Genomic DNA, 18,950 nt, shown 5'->3' with positions numbered 1-18,950 from the left:
CTCCATGGTATAGGCAAACTGAGTTCTGTCTCAGGAGTCAGTCTTCCCTCTGATTATGCTCCAGTTATAATAAATCAAATGCAGATGCCAGTTTTCTGAGTTGTCAGTCGCCCGACCTTGGTGCCTTGCTGAAAGACAGCAAGGTAGGTTTTTCTTTAGACTAACATAGTTTTTTGTAGACAGTAAAAGGAAGACAGTTTATTAAGTGCTTTTGGAGAACAATACCTGTTTAGGGACTACGGGACTGCTCAGGGTAGCCCAAAGGTGTCTGAAATAGTGGCAGAAACCCAGGCTTCTCTCTCCTGGGTCAGAATTCTCTGTGCGGAAATGCTTATAACTTACTGAGAGCCTCCTTCTAGCGTCTGTACTTCTCTTCATTTTCCCCAGCAATATTTACAATGTTAGAACCTCTCCAAGTGGAGACGGGTTTCACCCTCCAGCTCAGCACTTCTCAAGTGATCATAGTGTAGTGTCTGTTCCACACAACAGTCTGTCTCTGCATGTCTGGGCAGTTTTGTGCTACTCACTGTTCTCATCCAATGAAACTGAACAGGCTGTACTTTCTCCATTTATTTTTCTTTATTGGTTTTTTTTTCCCGTTTGTTTTTGTTTTTAGAATCTTTTCTCCACCACCCCCACTCCCCCAGAGAAACACTAGTTTTTAAGCACCATTTCATGTAGGTCAATTTATTTAAAGTGTTTTTGTCTGGCTGATTTAAAAAAAAAATAACAACTTATTCTAGAAAGGTGTTGATAGAACATGCAAATAAAATATTTGTTCATAAAATAAAAGGAATCCAGATTTTAAAATAAACCAGAAAGAATTTCTCATCATATTCAGAGGACTCCAGAGGAACATTCTGTGTTCTTGTTCACACATCCACAAATTGCTTCTGTTCAACCAGTTCCAGGACTTCGTGAAAAAGCTGAGTGGTAGGCTGGGCGATAGGGTAGCAGAAGGGGAGTCTTTTCTCCAAGGCCGACATGTGTATGAAGTACCTGTAAAGGAGAAAAAAACAACATGGGAGCATATAAGAGGAGAATTTGGGGTAAGGATGGAGAGATACAACTGGGGTCAAGGCACTCTGACTTGCACACAGCCAACCCTGGTTTTGTTAAGCACTGCCAGGAGTGATCCTTGAGCACAGAGACAGGAGTAAACCCTGAGCTCTGCCAGGTGGGACCCCAAATCCAAATAAATAAATAAATTTTCACACTGGTCACATCAGAATGTCTCTAGCTGCAATGGGATTGGTAGACAGGGATATCTGAGCCACAAGACTCCTTCAGAATTTTCCTTACTCCTTCCTTCCTTCCTTCCTTCCTTCCTTCCTTCCTTCCTTCCTTCCTTCCTTCCTCCCTCCCTCCCTCCCTCCCTCCCTCCCTCCCTCCCTTCCTTCCTTCCTTCCTTCTTTCCTTCCTTTCTCCCTCCTTCCCTCCCTCCCTCCCTCCCTCCCTCTCTCTCTCTCTCTCTCTTTCTTTCTTTCTGCAGATGTAGTGTGGAATGGGGTGTCTACTCCCAAGTAGTGCTAAGGATGTCTGGGGGGCCCCACAGGCAACTTTGGCCAATCAGGCCTTTGTTTCAACGCAAAAGCCCAGGGATGCAATGCTGCTTGGGCCCTGCAGTGCGGGTAATACACAGGCCACCCGGGCGATGCTGAATGTCTCCAACCCCACACCTGGCAGTATTTGGGGGCTTGAGGACTGTACCCAGTGACACTTAGAGGACCATATCAAGGGAAATCAAACCTGTTGGGTGCATGTCAGACATGTGCTGTAACCACTGTACTATCTCCTGGCCTCTCAGCCAACTATTTTGGTTGCCAACCTCCTTCACAGGTGACCCGGAAAACCTCTAATGTGGATGCCTCTCAGGTGACATAAGCACCTGACTAGCAAAGGAAGTGAGCTTCTGGCACTGGAGCGATAGCACAGCGGGTAGGGTGTTTTCCTTGAACGTGGCAGATCTGGGTTTGTTTCCCAGCATCCCATATGATCCTCTGAGCACTGCCAGGAGTAATTCCTGAGTGTATGAGCCAGGAGTAACCCCTGTGCTTAGCTGGGTGTGACCCAAAAAGCAAAAAAAAAAAAAAAAAAAAAAAAAAAAAGGAAGCTCACTTCCTTAATAATGCATGAAAGAGAAAGTTCAAGCTTGCTTGAGGTGAGGCCCCCACTTCCTGGTCTCTCAGGCAACAAACAGTGGGAAATCAAATGAAAGGGTTAAACCATGTGACCACTAGAGCATAGTTTATGCCAGGGACACAATTGAAAACACAGGAAAGATGAGAGACAGGGAAGAAAGTGAGAAAATATTTTCTGTGGGGATATTTGGAGGCTTCACACCCAGCAGTGCTCAGAGAATACTCCTGTGGTACTTGGGTGGGGGATTACACGTGGTGCTAGGATCTAATCAAGGTCAGCTGGGTGGAAGGCAAGCACCTAAACCTTGTACACCCTCTTAGTCCTGAAAGTGAGAAAGCTCTTTGCCATTTCTATGAATGGCTAAAAAGACTCTTCAGTGGTCAGGGGAACCAGTTAAGTGCTTTCTTAGGGAACTTTCTTAAAATGCTATTACTTGGGCCTAATGATCTCAGGCAAACAATTTCTACATTGTTTGTGTGTGAGACAGGGATTGCTGTTTTTTATTTTTTAATACTTACTCAACTGACTCTATTGCATAGCAGCTGAAAAATCAATAGTTGAAAAGGATTACCGGAAGTGGAGGGATAGTACAATGGATAGGGTACTTGCCTTGCATCCAGACAACTCAGGTTCAATCCCCAGCACTCCACATAGTCCCCCAAATCCCACCAGGAATAATCCTGAGTACAGGCCAGGAGTAAGTACTGAGCACCCCAGGTGTGGACCAAAATAAATAAATAAAAAGGAAAAGAAAATAAGGATTAGAAATTTCAGTGGTCTGGTAATTCATTAGGGAGGTAGAGGGTACGTGTAAGTAACAAGGGCCAGAGAGATAGTACAGTAGATAGTACAGTGGGCAGGGCACATGCATTGCATGCAGCTATCCTGGGTCCAATCTCCTACATCCCATATGGTCCCCTGAGTATCTTCAGGATTGATCCCTGAGACCTGATAGCAGAGTCAGTAATAAGCCCTGAGCATCACTGGGTGTGCATGAGAGAGAGAGAGAGAGATAATAGAGAGAAGAGATAATGACAAATTCAACAGTACTTGAGTTTCACCTACAGACATGGCTGCTATTTAGTGTCCCGTAGGAAGGCAAAAATCCCTTTTGCCAGCTGTCCTGATTTTTTAATATTCCTGATCTTTAAAATTGGGTATGTGAGGGCTACAATACAGAAGAATTTTAAAAACACATAAAGTGAAAGAAGAAAGACTCAAGAGGCCACAGATTCTATGATGCCATTTACATGAAATATTCTGAATGGGCAAATCCATAGAGACAGTAGGTGAATGACTGTCAGGGCCTGGGGGAGGTGGGGGAAGAGAGTCGGCTTCATGGGCAGCGGGTTTCTTAGGGGAGGTGATGAAACTGCTCTGCAACTAGGCAGCAGTGACAGGAGCCAAGGACAGAGCTTGGTGGTAGGAGAGAGGCCTTTGCACATATAAGACCCTGATTCAATATCCAGTATCACCAAAAAATTACAACACTTTTAAAAAAAATTTAAGTCTTCTTCTTCCTTTTTTTTTTTTTTTGGTCTTTTTGGGTCATACCCGGCAATGCACATGCATTACTCCTGGCTCTGCACCCAGGAATCACTCCTGGTGGTGCTCAGGGGGCCATATGGGACGCTGGGAATTGAACCCGGGTGGGCCAAGTGCAAGGCAAACACCCTATCCACTGTGCTATTGCTCCAGCCTGCCCCCCCCAATTTAAGTCTTTTAATATTAAAATCTCAATTCTTGGAAATTACCATTATTGTTAACGATTTTTTTAAATTTTATGTTAGGCATCACGGTTTACATAACTATAAACTGTTAGGGCTTCACAGTGAAATATTTGAGCATCATACCCGCCACCAGTTTCTGATTCCTCCACCACTTTCAGTGTCCCCCCACCTGTCTCCCCTTCATGTGGCACGCTTCCTCCTGAAGACCAGTTCTCAGTTCCTATTACTTTGGGTAACTTGTTATTCCTCTTCTATGTTTATATATGTCATATGAGAGAGATCTTTTTTTCTTATTGTCTTTTCCTCTCCTAACTTGAGTCAGTATAGTACTTTCCAGACCCATTCATGTAGCAGCAAATTGCATAAATTCATCAGTATTCTATTGTGTATGTATACCATGGTTGGTTTATTCAGTCATCTGTTATTAGATACTCGGGTTGTTTGTAAAATTTGGGTTTATGAACAGTGTCTCAATGAACATAAGAGAAAAAAACAACACTTTTTTAAAAAATAAGAATAGTGATATTTGCACCAACATTGTGAGATGTATTAAAAGCCACTGGAGGGCCAGAGAGATGGCACAGAGGGTAAGGCATCTGGCTGACCCAAATTCAATCTCTGCTACCACATATGATCCCCTGATCATTGCTAGGAGTGATCTATGAATGCACAGTCAGGAGTAAGCCCACTGTAAAATGTTTAAAATGGTGAAATTTTGATGCTATGAATGTCACCTTGGAGGTGGGGGGAGCGGGAATAAAGATGAGGAATAAACCTTGGATTGTGTGGACCACCACACAGGGGGTCAGACATCCAATTAGGGGAATCAGAATGGAGTCCAGGGTATAAACCACACGAAGGCAGAACAGGGTCTGCAAATTAGTGACTTTCTAAAAAAGCTGATCTAAGGCCAGAATGTAGGACTCCCCTTCTCTCCCCATCCAAACTAGCAGCAAAGCTTGCCTGCCACACCCTCTTCAACCTACATCCCGGCCAAGCCAAGTTTTGTCCCGATAGGTAATCTGCGATGCACACTTGGCCTCGCAGAAGGGAGGAGCCTGAAGCGCTGGACGAGCTGGCTGATGAGACCAGCGCCCGACGCTCTCTCATTGATGCGCTACTGAGTTAAGAAGGGGATAAATAAAACAGACCCAAAGAGCTAATCACCACACTCATTAATGCATCACCCTTCTTAAGACTCAGTTTAATTCACAATTTATCATCCCTTTCCGCAGGGTGTGTCGCCCATCGTTACTCATGGTGGGGATTAAAACGCTTCTGGACTGGCTGTAGGAGAGACCGCGAGTGAGAACAGCGCTTCAAAGACAGCAGCACGCCCCACCTTTCCTGCTATGGGAACATACTTCAAACGGTAATGGTTAGTAAAGCTCCCCCAAATCCTACTCAGCCTCTCAGATCAAAGGGAAACTTATTAAAACACAAAAAACTGGGGGCTGAAGTGATAGTACAGCGGGGAGGGCATTTGCTTGGCATGCGGCCGACCTGGATTCGATCCCCGGCATCCCATATGGTCCCCCAAGCACCACCAGGAGTAATTTCTGAGTCTAGAGCCAGGAGTAACCCCTGTGCATCGCCGGGTGTGAACCCCCACCCCCCCCAAAGAAAACCCCAAACAAACAAACACAGCTAGAGGAGTCAGAGATGTAACTGAGTGGCAGAGACCTTGCCCTTTCCATGTGAAGCCCTGGATTGGATCCCTGGTACCACACACACTTATCTACTTTCTGTGTGGCCACACCCGTGACCCCAGAATAGACTTTTCCTTACCTGAATTCTTCTCTGTAGTCATTCCTGATATACTCGGCCAGGGTAGTGCTGTACTGCAGGCAGCTCTTGAGAATGTAAAACTGCTGGTATAACAGGACTGCTTGGCAGGGACTTAGGAGTTGGAATGAAGCTGAAAGTCCCTTCACCATTTGTTTCACAGTACTGGCCACAAAAGTAATCTAGACAAGGAAAATGCAGTCGTGATATGCACTTACTGTATTACCTAGAAGAATCCCTTTTTCAGTTGACTCCTTACCTAAAAACCAAGGCTGAAGCTGCACTCTCCTCACACCACCCATCACCCCTCCACTATTTCCAAGTGAAGCAATAATCAGAGTACCAGGTCTCAGGTTGGGGCTGCCACTTGCCCCCCTTCAGGGAGGGTCAAAACTACTAATGACTGTTAAGGAAGTGTAGCTGAAAGGTAGTGGGAGAACGTTCAGCATATATGAAGGTTGAGGATGGACCAGCAGTGTGCGAGGGCTAATCCTGGCTCTGTGCTCAGGAGTGATGCCTGGTGACACTTAGGGGACCATCTATGGTCCCAGGGATTTAAATCAGGGTTATGTAAGGCATGCACCTTAACCCCTTATACTACTTCTCTGGACCTGCTTCACTATCTATTCACTACCTGAGGATATTTACAATTAAATTTATGTTGGTTGAATGTATAAATTCATGAATAATGGAAACCAATTGATAGTAAGGGAATCAAATCTTCGTTAGAATTAATTCAGCACACATTTTACTGAACAGGTACTGTTGTGCCTACCACAACAGACGTGGTCTAGACCCACAATAAATGTTCCTTGGAAGTTAAAGCTAAATACCCTGAACTGGTGAGATAGAACAGTGGGTAAGGAGCTTGCCTTGCACACAGCCAACCTGGCTTCAATCCCCTGCATCACATATGGTCCCCTGAACTCTACCAAGAGTGATCCTTGAGAAGAGCCGGGAGTAAGCCCTGAATACTTCTTGGTTCAAAAACAATAACACCAAAAGTACCTTCAGAGAGGTGAGAAGTATGGGCGTACAGACCCATGCAGCCATGCCCGGCTCAATCCCACAGGGTCCCCCGAGCACTGCTGTGTGCAGGCCTGGCAGTGCACGTGTTGCCAGTCAGTGCTGAACCCAGGCCCAGTACACACAGGCATATGCTCCGGCAGTCTCAGCTATTTCCCAGGCCCAGCAGTTCTATTTCTATTTCTAGGTACTTACTATGGGAGGACAACTTTGTAGAAATGACATCATCCAGCTAATTGCAAACTTCGTTGATCCTAATTCAAGACTTCCCTAAATGATTCAGGAGATAAATAAGTTACATTTATGAAGTTTGAGATACATTTTAAGATAAATCTCAAAAACAATTTATAGCCAAATATTTAAAAAATCAATATTTAGGAAAATATGCCAGGCAGTGATTCTCAGTCAGGAGCCTTATGGGCGCCCTGTTGGACCCTAGGATAGTCCAAGGGGCCACAGGTGAAACTGAGTCAATGGGAGGCCAAATCATGACATTAGGGGGCCAACCTGTAGGATGTGGGAGAGGGGTAAGGGGAAGAGGTTTGGGGGTATAGTAAGGAAACAAGGTTGAATGGTGTTGCAGTCAGAAAACATTTGGGAAACAGCGCTATATGAGAGCTTAAAATCTACTGTCATTTTAAGTCGACTACTGTTGGAGGCCATCTCAATACAAGGGGTGTGTGTGTTACTGAGGATCAAACCCAGGGATCTTCATTATGAAAGGTATGAGCTTTGCCACTGAGCCATATCCCCAGCCTTATATGAGCATTAGCATTAGAAGGGCATATTATTAATTATATACACATACAAATATAATATTCATTATAATATATCTAATCACATTATTACTCAAATTAAAATATATGTTATACCTGCTGAAAGACAAGAAGAATCTCATATAAAAGTGCTGTGGCTGTATCTGTATATTCCAGGATAAGCTTCTGTAACTAGAATTTTAAATAACCATCAATGTAACATTATTAGCAGAGTCAGAAAATAGGTCTTTCTCTTTAGATATTTATAGAATATTTTTAGGGGTTTTGGTTTGGGGGTCACACCTGGCTATGCTTAGGATTTAGTCCTGGCTCTGTGCTCAGGGATCATGCCTGTCAGGCTTGGGGGATTATATGTGGTTCTAGGGATTGAACGTGGTTTGGCCGCGTACAAGGTAAGTGTCCTGCCCACTGTGCTGTTGCTTCAGCCTGTCTTTTGTTGATTTTTTGAGCCACACTCAGCAGTGATGAGGAGTTATTCTGGTTTTGTGCTCGGGAGTCTCACTGCAGTGAACCATGCAGCGCCTAGGATCAAATTGGTTCAATTGTATGCAAAGCAAAAGCCTTAACCCTTGTACTATCTCTTTAGGCCTATTAAATAGTTTTTAATTAATTAACTCTTTCAATTTTCCTGTTGGTTTATTCTGGAAATGGGGGGGGTGTTTGGAACCACACCTGGCACTACTCAGGATTTACTGGTTCTGTGCTCAGGGATCACTCTGGGCAGAGTTTGGGGTAGATAGTGGATAGTAGATAGTAGATAGTAGATAATCAATGAATGTTAGACAGAGCGGCATCTTGAACTCCCGAGAAACCTCAATGAGCTTGGTCATTGTGTGGATATGGTCGATGGTGCTGAATCCTTTGCGGAACCCGGCTTGCTCGCATGGTTGTCCTTCATCTAGTGTTCTGCCAATCCTATTCAGGATGACTCAAGTGAACAACTTATAGATGACAGACAATAGGCAAATCGGGCGATAGTTGCCAATGTCATGGATGTCTCCCTTCTTGTACAGTAGTACAGTACTGCTGGTTTTCCACTGGGACGGAACCTTGCATTCAGACAGGTAGCGTGTAAAGAGCCGAGCCAGCGTATTGATGAGTACTGACGGCAGGTTCTTCAGGTGGTCAGGTCTGACCTTGTCTGGGCCGGGTGCTGTTTGTTTCTTTACCGACGAAATGGCGTGTCAGATTTTGGAAGGGAGAACGTTGGGAACGACATATCCATCCTGTGGAATTTGGTATGTCGGCAAGTGGACATGGCTATCGAAGAGATTTGAGTAGAAGTCATGGATAATCTTCTTCATTGCCGTTCTGGAAGATGTGATAGATCCATCAGGACGTTGGAGGGCAGTCATCTTGGTCTTGTAGTTGGCGAAGGACAGGCGGGCGTTATGAATACTTTTCCCGGCTTCTGCCGCATCTACCAGCACTTCTGCTCTTCTCTCTTTGAGGTCTTCCTTGATCGCATCTCTGCATTGCTTTGTGAGCTCGGACGTTCGCTTGTGGTTGCCTGAGGCATGCGTCAAACCATGTTGGTGAATAAGCTCAAGAGTTTTTGAAGACAGGCGTTCTTTGTGGCTATCTCTCTTGGCATTCCTCACACAATCATGGAGGTGCTGAACCAGTCGATCGTATTCTTCGTCAATGTTGTCAACAATGGCATCTTCCCATGTTGCTGCAATAGTGCCAAAGAGCTCCCAGTTGGTGGTCGTTCTGGGAGTTCTCTTTTTAAACTTTGCAGCCCTTTCTCCCCACTCTGTGAAGTAGAATTTTGCAAGAAGGAGACGGTGGTCCGATCCCGTTTGGAATTTTGGGACAACAGCGACATTGGTCAGGCAAAACCATCAATTGAATATGATGTGGTCTATTTCGTTGTGGAATCATCCACCGGGAGACTCCCATGTCCAACGTTTAGATGCGGCCTTCTGGAACTGTGAGTTACCATGGATGGTCTTGGTTGACATGATGAACTCAGACAGTCTCTCACCCTGTTCATTCCATTCTAGGTCATGGGTCCTGATGTGAAGTTCTTCGGCTGATCTTCTTGGTCCTATCTTGGCATTAAAATCAACCACAATGATCTTGTATAAGATGTAGTCTTCTTTATAGAACTTCTCCAGCTCCATGTAGAACTTCTCAATTTCTCCTTCATCATAATTAGATGTTGGTGCATAGACAAGGAAGATAGAAACTGCTGGCAGTGAGTCACATCTATTCAAATGTAAACGTCCGATTGGGGTTGTTAGGCATTCAAATGAATCAATGCTCATGGCCAAGTTTGTGTTGACAAGGACACCGACGCCTCCGACACCTCTTTTATTGCATGTTCCGAGGAACAATTCTTCTCCAGTGTCGAAAAAAGCATGATGAGATTGGTGCCTTCTTGTCTCAGTCAGACCAGTGATGTTGTACTTGATCTTTCGCGCTTGTACCATCAGGTCCTCGATGGATGCATCTGATGCTAGTGTACGTGCATTGAAAGTACAGACGATCGTTTTTGTATTCCTTCATTGCGGCAGCCTAGTTCAGCCTTGAGATTTTATCGGCCTCTCCTTTCTCATCTTTCTCAATACTGCCATATTGGTGAAGACTTCAGGGTCAGGGGAATGAGACCCACTGTAATTACTGGTTTGGGCATATCGAATATACAACGGATAGCTTGCGAGGCTCTGCCGTGTGGGCAGAATACTCTCGGTAGCTTTCCAGGCTTTCCAAGAGGGAAATCAGGGACAATCAAGAATCAGGGACACTGTCTCATTTGCCAAGGTGTCAAAAATCAGATGGGCTGGTCACGTAATGAGATTTAAAGACGGCCACTGGACTAGAACTGTTACCAACTAGGTTCCACGGGATGTCAAAAGACTGCGTGGCAGCCCACCTACCAGCTGGTCCAACTTCTTCATCAAGATCATGAATGATCAGTTTGAGGCTCTTCGTGTTCCTAGAGCGAACAGACACCATTGGGCTACACTAGCACGGACAGGGACAAATGGAGACATTACTGGTGCCCACTCGAGCAAATCGAGGATTAACGGGAAGTCAAGTGATCAAGTGATCAAGTAGATAGTGCTGGAATAAAACCAGAGTTGGCTACATGTAGGCAAATACCTTAACTTCTGTACTATCTCTCAAGTCTTGGTTTTGTTATTTTTTTTAAATTGGGCTGGAGTGACAGCACAGCGGTCGGGCATTTGCCTTGCTCACAGCCAGCTTGGCTGAGCCGGATTCGATTCCTCCGCCCCTCTCAGAGAGCCTGGCAAGCTACTGAGAGTATTCAATATGCCAAACACAGTAACAAGAAGTCTCACAATGGAGATGTTACTGGGCCCGCTCGAGCAAATCGATGAACAACCGGAGGACAGTGTTTGACAATTTGTTGGTTTTTAGAAGGCTGGAGATATAGTACAGAGGGTAGGTGTTTGCCTTGCACACAATTGACCCAGGTTCCATCCCCAGCACCACATGTGGTCCCCTGAGCTTTTCCAGGAGTTATCCCTGTATGCAGAGTCAGGAGTAAGCCCCAAGCACTTCCAGGTGTGCCAACCCCTTCCCCCCAAATAAAATAAAAAGTGATTATTAGGATCAGGGCTATAGCTCAGAAGTCGAGCATTTACCTTTCATGCAAGAGGCCCTGAGTTCAATCCCAATCACCACAAAGAAGAAAAAAAAGGCTCTCATATAAACACTATGCTTAATATTGGCTACAGAAGTGGACCATTGGGGACAAGATGATACAATGACCCATAGAATACTAGCCAAAAGAGAAGAGCACTGTTGACTGCCAAGTCAGACAATAGTCCCACTTCCCTTCAGGAATTTAAAAACGTGATCCCCAATATTTAGGCTTACACGCTCTTTGATTCATACCCTTCATGAGATGGTAAATGGAGGGTTCAAAGACTGTTTTGGTGTTTAGGATCAGGCCCAGGGTGTCACACATGCAATGTGTGTATCTACTACTGAGATCCAGCTCCTTCCTTAGCAAACACTTTCACTCTCAAAAATTCTGAATAGTGGGAGATTCTGTCTTCTAGCCACTGGGCACATGAGAAGAGTGTCTGTAGTGTCTCAAGTCCACACAGTGTTTCTTGCAACAAAGAGCTTTCGCTTCAAGTCCCTCTACACCTTGGATTCAAAATTTATAAGATCTGCTCCTTGTTGTACTAATAGGCCAGGTGCAAAAGATTGACAGATTCCCAAACAAGAACACACCCAACTGTACTGTTGACTACATGATTTCATATGGAAATACCATCACTATCACTATCACTGTCACTGTTCTCCCGTTGTTCATCAATTTTCTCGAGCGGGCCCAGTAACGTCTGCATTGTGACACTTGTTACTGTGTTTGGCATATCGAATACATCACGGGTAGCTTGCCAGGCTTTGCCGTGTGGGTGAGATACTCTCGGTAGCTTGCCGGGCTCTCCGAGAGGGGTGGAGGAATCGAACTCGGGTTGGCCATGTTGGCTGCATGCAAGACAAATGCCCTACCCGCTGTGCTATTGAGCAAATAAAATCAACTCATCTAAAATCAAGCTTATTTTAAGATAACCCTTAACATAATTGGAAGACACCTCAGAGGACCTACCCACAGTGAATTTATTGACAATCCTGGTGCCCACCCACCAGTCTGCAAACCGTCTTTCAAATCATCCTCTTCCCAGTTCTTTTCCTATCTAAACTGTTCGCTGTTACCAGGCCCACAAGATGGTTCTCTAGAACACAAGTCTACCATCTTGTTGCTACTTAAGGTCTTGCACCTGCTACCTGATTGCTACTAAAGCTCTTTTCCTACCATCCACCTTGTCTCTCAATCATTTCTAGGTGGTTTTATATTTCTAATGTTTTAGTACAGTCTTAGGAAAGCTCAGCTGAGAGGGCAGAATGATAGTACAAAGGGCATGGCATTTGCCTTCCCTGTGACCAAGCCAGATTTGCTCCCTGGCGCCCTCTACAGCCCCCGAGACTGCCACGTATGAAACCTGAGCACAGAGCCTGAAGTATGGCCTGAGCACCACCAGGTATGGTTCAAAATTTTAAATAGGATGGGAGGGAAGGAATGAAGGAAAGTATGAAGGGAGGGAGGGAAGGAGGGAGGAAGGGAGGAAGGGAGGGAGGGAGGGGAAGGAAGGAAGACAAACTCAATTTACACGACTGAGGTGAAGAGAAAGTAAAACATTTTCCTATTCAACTCCTATAGAATTAGATATAGATATATTTTATATGCAAACAGGTTCATATAATTTATAAAGTATGTTTATTATTTTTTTGGTATAATATTTTAAGATACCAAATTGAGTATATTAATATTGACTGAATATATATTTAAGTTTTGAGCTAAGATACCAAATTGGGTAATTAATATGACTAAATGTATATTTAAGTTTTGAGCTTAAAAACAAAATATTTTCTCTTTGATTGAATTATATTTTATAGTCAATGTCATACTTTAGAAGACCACAGTCCATATTAGAAAAGTCAATTTCTTATATTTAGTTTATTCCCAAAACTCTTACCTCAGCATCAAAAGACTTCTCAACCAGAGTTGAGTCAGCCACCAGCTGGATATCAAACACAGCACAAGACTTTGGAATCTGAGGCTTGCTAATTAAAATTAGCAAGAGATTAAAAAGTGTTCCCCTGAAAAATATACATGAAAGGCAATTCATGAATAATTTTTTTTTAAATTGATGAAGGTGAGTTTTCAGACACCGAATATAATTATCCTTAGAAGTACAGAGCATTGAAGACCATTTTAACTGAATTTCTTTGCATTCTTACACATGCAGATACATGTATAGACATGACATTGAAACAAAAATAGAACTTTTTAATCTTTTGATTTAGAGCAACAATGTTCTAAAAGTTCATACAGTTTGGAAAACTTAGACAAGTTGGATTTAAGGAAGATGGGGGGGTTTCAATTATAACAGTAGTTTAGAATGGTCTCTATATGGTTTATAAATTTCAGGTAATATTGCAGTCAAAACAATTTACGTGGTCAAAGGAGGGTTAAGCAATTCTTGGTGAAACTAGACTCACTTGCATATCTTTACTATAGGACTTCTCAGAGCCCTTCATGTGCTAACGTGCACCATGTACTCAGGGATAAAGAAACAACATGCAGTATCTTAAAATGCTATTTGAACATAAAAATTTTCATGTTTAAAACCCTTTTTAAAGCAAGTATTTAGGCCAGGAACATAACTTAACAGAAGAGTTAATGGGGGCTGGAGAGATAGCACAGCAGGTAGGGCGTTTGCCTTGCACGCGGCCGACCCAAGTTCGATTCCCAGCATTCCACATGGTCCCTTGAGCACCGCCAGGAGTAACTCCTGAGTGCAGAGCCAGGAGTAACCCCTGTGCATCGCTAGGTGTGACCCAAAAAACGCAAAAAAAAAAACCCAAAACAGTAGAGTTAAGCTTGTGTGTATGAGGCTCTGGGTTTGATACTTGATCACACACACACACACACACACACACACACACACACACACACACACAAGCAAACCAAGCATTCCAGCAATGTACTATTCTCTAAAGACCCGTAGCTATTACTTAATAAAAATAGTAACAATCCCAAGTCTTTTGCTTTCAAATGAAGTGTACCAGGTGCCAGAAAATAGCTCAATGGTCTAAGAATGCATGTTGCATGCAGGAGACGAGACCTGAATGTGATCCCAACAAGCATGCTCATGGCAGCCATAGCACCGCCAGAAAAAATAAAGTACAATATAAAATCCACATTCTATGGAGTTGGGTCAGTGTGGAGAATCATATCAGTACACTTTCAAAAAAAAAAACAGGGTTTGGGACTGGAGCAATAGCACAGAGGGTAGGGCATTTGCCTTGCACTTGGCCGACCTGGGTTCGATTCCCAGCATCCCATATGGTCCCCTGAGCACCTCCAGGAGTAATTCCTGAGTGCAGAGCCAGGAATAACCCCTGTGCATCGCCGGGTGTGACCCAAAAGAAAAAAAAAAAAGAAAAACAAGGTTTTTTGAAAATGTCCTATGGTACATTTGCTGGTGTTTTGTTCAGGTTACTGTAAAACGTTCGATCTTATTTTTATGACACCTTCCAAAATCATCAGAACACTCCACTTAGAAGCTGTTTCTGATATTGAATTTGAATTGACATTCCATTTACTGTTATATTTAATTATAGTCTTTTATTCCCAGCAGTAGCTTTTCAAAGTACATCCAAGACTAAGGAAAGGAACTCTTCAATTCTGGGTCACTTACTGTGATAATCGATTATTTCAACCATAACTGCTAATATGAAAGATTTATAGGACACTCCAAGAGGATTATAATGAAGTGGGATGAGCTAAAAAAATTTCCACTTATGGGGAAAAAATAGAGGAAAATTTTTTAATTAACAAATGCTTTTCACTTTTGCTGAAATGGAAGTTATTGCTTGAAATCTACCCCTCTGCTAACTCAACTTAAAATCTACTGGGTCAATAATAGTGGAGATTTTCTTCTAAATGGTAGTTTTATCCTGAAAACAAAGATTAATAGCTGGAGCTATAACACAACGGGTAGGGCGTCTGCCTTGCACACGGCCAACCCGGGCACCCAGGTTCAATTCCTCTGCCCCTCTCGGAGAGCCCGGCAAGCTACTGAGAGTATCTCACCCACACAGCAAAGCCTGGCAAGCTACCCGTGACATATTCAATATGCCAAAAACAGTAACAACTAGTTTCATAATGGAGACGTTACTGGGCCTGCTCGAGCAAATTGACAAACAACGGGAGGACAGTGACAGTGACATCACAGGATCAAATGTGGGGTCAACAATGTGATACTTTCATTGTTTGGATTGTTATTTATTTCCAGTGACAGAATTCTGAACGTATTACAATATCTTTCAAAATACAGTTGAAGTTGAAGTTACCAAAGGGAGAGAAGTGGGTTGGAAGAGTGCAGGGGTGCCCAGTGAGTATGGTGGAGGGATAGTGGCATTTGAGGGGGGGGGCGGGAGTGAATGTAGTGTAGTAACATGCATGCATTTTAAAGGGGTATGAAATTATACCTCTCAAACATATCCTGTCTTGTAAACCAATGTTATGTTAATAAAACAAATAAAATCTTGAAGGAGAGGACCAGAACTACAGTACGGTGGGTAGGGCGCTTGCCTTTCACACAGCCAACGTGGATTTGACTCCTGGCACCACATACTGTCCCTTGATTCCAGACACAAGTGTTGCCTAAAATCAGAGCTGAGAGTAAGCCCTGAGCACCAAGGGTGTTGTTCCACCCCCTTAAATAAAAAGACTTGAAGGAGAAAGTCTTATGAATCAAAAGCTTCTATTATATATATTGAGAGAGATACGTATCTATATCTATTTATCTATCTATATATCATAATAAAATTAAGTCTAGCTAGAACAAGTGAATATATATATGTTATATATTTGGTCTAGTCAGGAAAAGTGAATCTATCGCACTATCACCTTGTTAATTACATTATGTTTGTTAAGAAAGGTAAGGCATTTTCTAAATATAATGACGTTCTCTGATTTTCTGACTTGGGTGGGTGGGTGTTGGGGAGTTGGACTACCCTGGAATATTAGTGAGGGAGATGTAATTTGGACCATAAGCTTTAGAGCATCTTTAGCACAGCAGTTTACCCTCTAGTTTAATAAGTCCCCCAGTGTCATTCAAGCCAAGGCCACACAGTGTACGTGTGTTAAATGAAGCTACTCCCGCCTCTGAAATGTAATTTTTTTGGTTGTGAGGATATAAGGATGTTATGAAAGATTCTATTACGCCTCCTGGATTTTACTGATCAATGTTTGTCATTTGGTCTTTTCCAGATTCACCTGATTATGACAAAAAATTAAATTAAGAAAAAATGAGTGTAACTTTAATCATCTAGAAGACAAACAGAACTCAGCATGTGCTGATTAATTTTCCACAGAAGAAAGTGAAAAGACAATAGAATTTAATATGTTTATAAAAGGAATGAACAGAGAAGTGAGCTTTAACAGCTTTGGATGGAGTTAAGTGCTAACTACCCTCTCAATAAAATAGTTAATAGAGTGTAACTACAATTCCAGTGTCTTCTAAAGAACTTACTTCTTAGCTGCTAATGTGTGCAGGCGTGAAGACTCAGTTTCTGTTTCTCTGAACATCAGTCCCAGAGTCTGTATAATTTCAATACATGCCCTAGAACATAAGGAGAAAATTTCAAGAGAGCACAAAATGATTTGATTTTCAATTCAGAATTTCAGAACTTCAGGAAGCATTGAATAACTTGCATTCCTATACCCAGGAAAAAAATATATAAAAAGAAATTCTGTACATCAAATTGCCAACCATGGATGAGAACTCAGAAATACTAGTTGAATGAACTAACAATTGGAAGTCAGGATGAGAAGTCATTTTCATACACTCTTTCTACTTAATTTTTTACCATAGTTTTCACAATAATAATGCCCTATTTTATTTTTTTAATATTTAGTAACTTTAATTTTTAATTGATAACTGGTTCAAAACTTCAAAAGTCAAAGAGCTCAAAGGTCTGGAGCATATAACTAACTTGCATGCGAGAGCCCCTGGTTGGATTCCCAGCACCGCACAGTCTCACGTGAAATTCTGGGAGTGACCCCTGGGCAATGAGCCAGCAACAACCCCCAAGCACTAACACATGTGGCCCAAAAATCAAATATATTCAAAGGCAAAAAAGAAAAAGAAATACAGTGAAAGGTGTCCTTAGTCCAGACACTATTCCTTCTCCCCTTTTAAGGACAAATAATATTACTAAGTTTCTAAGTATTTGTTCTTTACATTTTAGAACTAATGATTGACTTTTTAAAAAGATCCATTTGAGGGGCCGGAGCTATAGCACAGTGGGTAGGGCATTTGCCTTGTACTCGGCCGACCTGGGTTCGATTCCCAGTATCCCATATGGTTCCCCGAGCACCACCAAGAGTAATTCCTGAGTGCACAAGTAAGGAGTAACCCCTGTGCATTGATGGGTGTGACCCAAAAAGAGAGAAAAATCCATCTGAGAGCCAGGAAATAGCACAAAGGACTGGAGCACATAGTTTACACTCAGGGTTTGATCCTCAGCACGACATGGTTTCCCCCAACCATCGCCAGGAGTGATCCCCAATGTAAAATCCCCAGTGAACCACAGCTGTGGCCCAAAACCAAACACACACACACACACACACACACACACACACACACACATACACACACATCCATGTGAAGCAAAAATTATGGCACCATTAATCATCAATACAGTGTGTATTTTTCCAGTGTCATCCATTGATCATTAACACTCTAGGGGGAAAAAATACCTCTGCAGGTTAGTACTTACACCAGTTCATCAGCCCTTTGGCTTTTATTCTGAAGTGTATTCTTATCCTTAGACTCTGGCAAATACTCTTGAAGTTTGTTCACCAGGAAGTAGAAAAGGTCACTGGTCTGTGAAAGCAAGCAAAGAAGAAGGTGTTGGTAATTATAATATCGGTTGGTTGAACACTATCCTGACATAATAGAAATAGAAAAGCTGATTTGTTCTCTGGGGAGAAGATGAATTACAATCCTCATTAATACTAGTACAATCTGTATTGAAAGCAGAGCTTAGGTTACAACCAAGAGATTCCTGCCCAGAGAAGCCTGCAAGGAGTTGTGGAAAGGTCCCTTCTGGCCCCAGCCCGCCCATTCATGTCCAACGTTCTCCAGAAGCATCTCGGTAGAGTCAGGTGGTCAGTCACCTTGTATCAAAGTGTTGACTGGAGCCACCTCTAAGTCCTGCCTTTCCAAAGCAATTTGACCTTTGTGTGGAGATGAAATAATGGCTAGAGATCCTCTCACTTGAAAATGTTTCCAAATATGAAAACAATGTCGCAGCACTCACACAGTCCAGGAAGAGGGTGCAGAATGGCACTAACACTTCTGTTAGACACTGGTCACTCAAATCATTTTTGCCAAATAAACTCTTAATTCAGTGGGGAGAAACTGGGGTAGGAGAGATAATTCGGGTGATCAGTCACATGCCTTGCTTTGCCGTGACCCTGATTTGATTTCAGCACCACACAGACTTCCCTGAGCACTGTCAGGAGTGATTTCTAACCACAGAGCCAAAAGTAAGCTCTGAGCACATCTGGGTGTGGCCCAAAACCAATTGAAAAACTAATTAAAAGAGTGGTAGAAACTATTCTGGGTTTGTCTTTTTTCCCTGCCTTGGTTCATATCCACTGGTGCTTGGGGGTTACCCCCAGCTGTATCGGGGGGTACATGCACTGCTCAGGATCAAGCCTGGGACCTCCACATGCAAAGCCCGGGCTCTAGCCCCTCAGTTACTTCTGCAACCTGTGAACGATTTTGAGTAAGTCCCTAGCCAGGTTCATGAGATAATGTGGGCATGCAGAAAAAGCACTGGCCCATGAAATCAGGTAAATTAGTAACTGATGAGAAATCTAATGCAATTGCTTCTCTTTTCCATTCCTCTGCTGTTTTCTCCTCAGGCC

The 18,950-nt window shown here is 43.0% G+C and overlaps 1 protein-coding gene across 1 annotated transcript in view; it reads right to left on the bottom strand.

Annotated features, from left to right (window-relative positions):
• Window positions 1-723: 723 nt before the first annotated feature.
• CUNH12orf56 (chromosome unknown C12orf56 homolog) overlaps window positions 724-18,950 on the bottom strand; it is a 77,365-nt gene continuing 59,138 nt past the window's right edge. Inside the window, exons 7-13 of the mRNA XM_056130808.1 lie at window positions 17,795-17,901; window positions 16,546-16,635; window positions 12,979-13,102; window positions 7,556-7,630; window positions 6,879-6,953; window positions 5,661-5,839; window positions 724-999 (exon numbers count right to left, since the gene is read on the bottom strand). Coding sequence (XP_055986783.1) covers window positions 873-999; window positions 5,661-5,839; window positions 6,879-6,953; window positions 7,556-7,630; window positions 12,979-13,102; window positions 16,546-16,635; window positions 17,795-17,901 — 777 coding nt within the window. The 3' untranslated portion in view covers window positions 724-872. The remainder of the gene's footprint in view (window positions 1,000-5,660; window positions 5,840-6,878; window positions 6,954-7,555; window positions 7,631-12,978; window positions 13,103-16,545; window positions 16,636-17,794; window positions 17,902-18,950) is intronic.

The sequence above is a fragment of the Sorex fumeus genome, unplaced genomic scaffold (genome assembly GCF_029834395.1).
Source record: "Sorex fumeus unplaced genomic scaffold, SorFum_2.1 ptg000081l, whole genome shotgun sequence".
NCBI classification, from domain to species: Eukaryota; Metazoa; Chordata; class Mammalia; order Eulipotyphla; family Soricidae; genus Sorex; species Sorex fumeus.
Note: the sequence above shows the minus strand (reverse complement) of the source record. Positions and strands in the feature narration are given on the sequence as shown.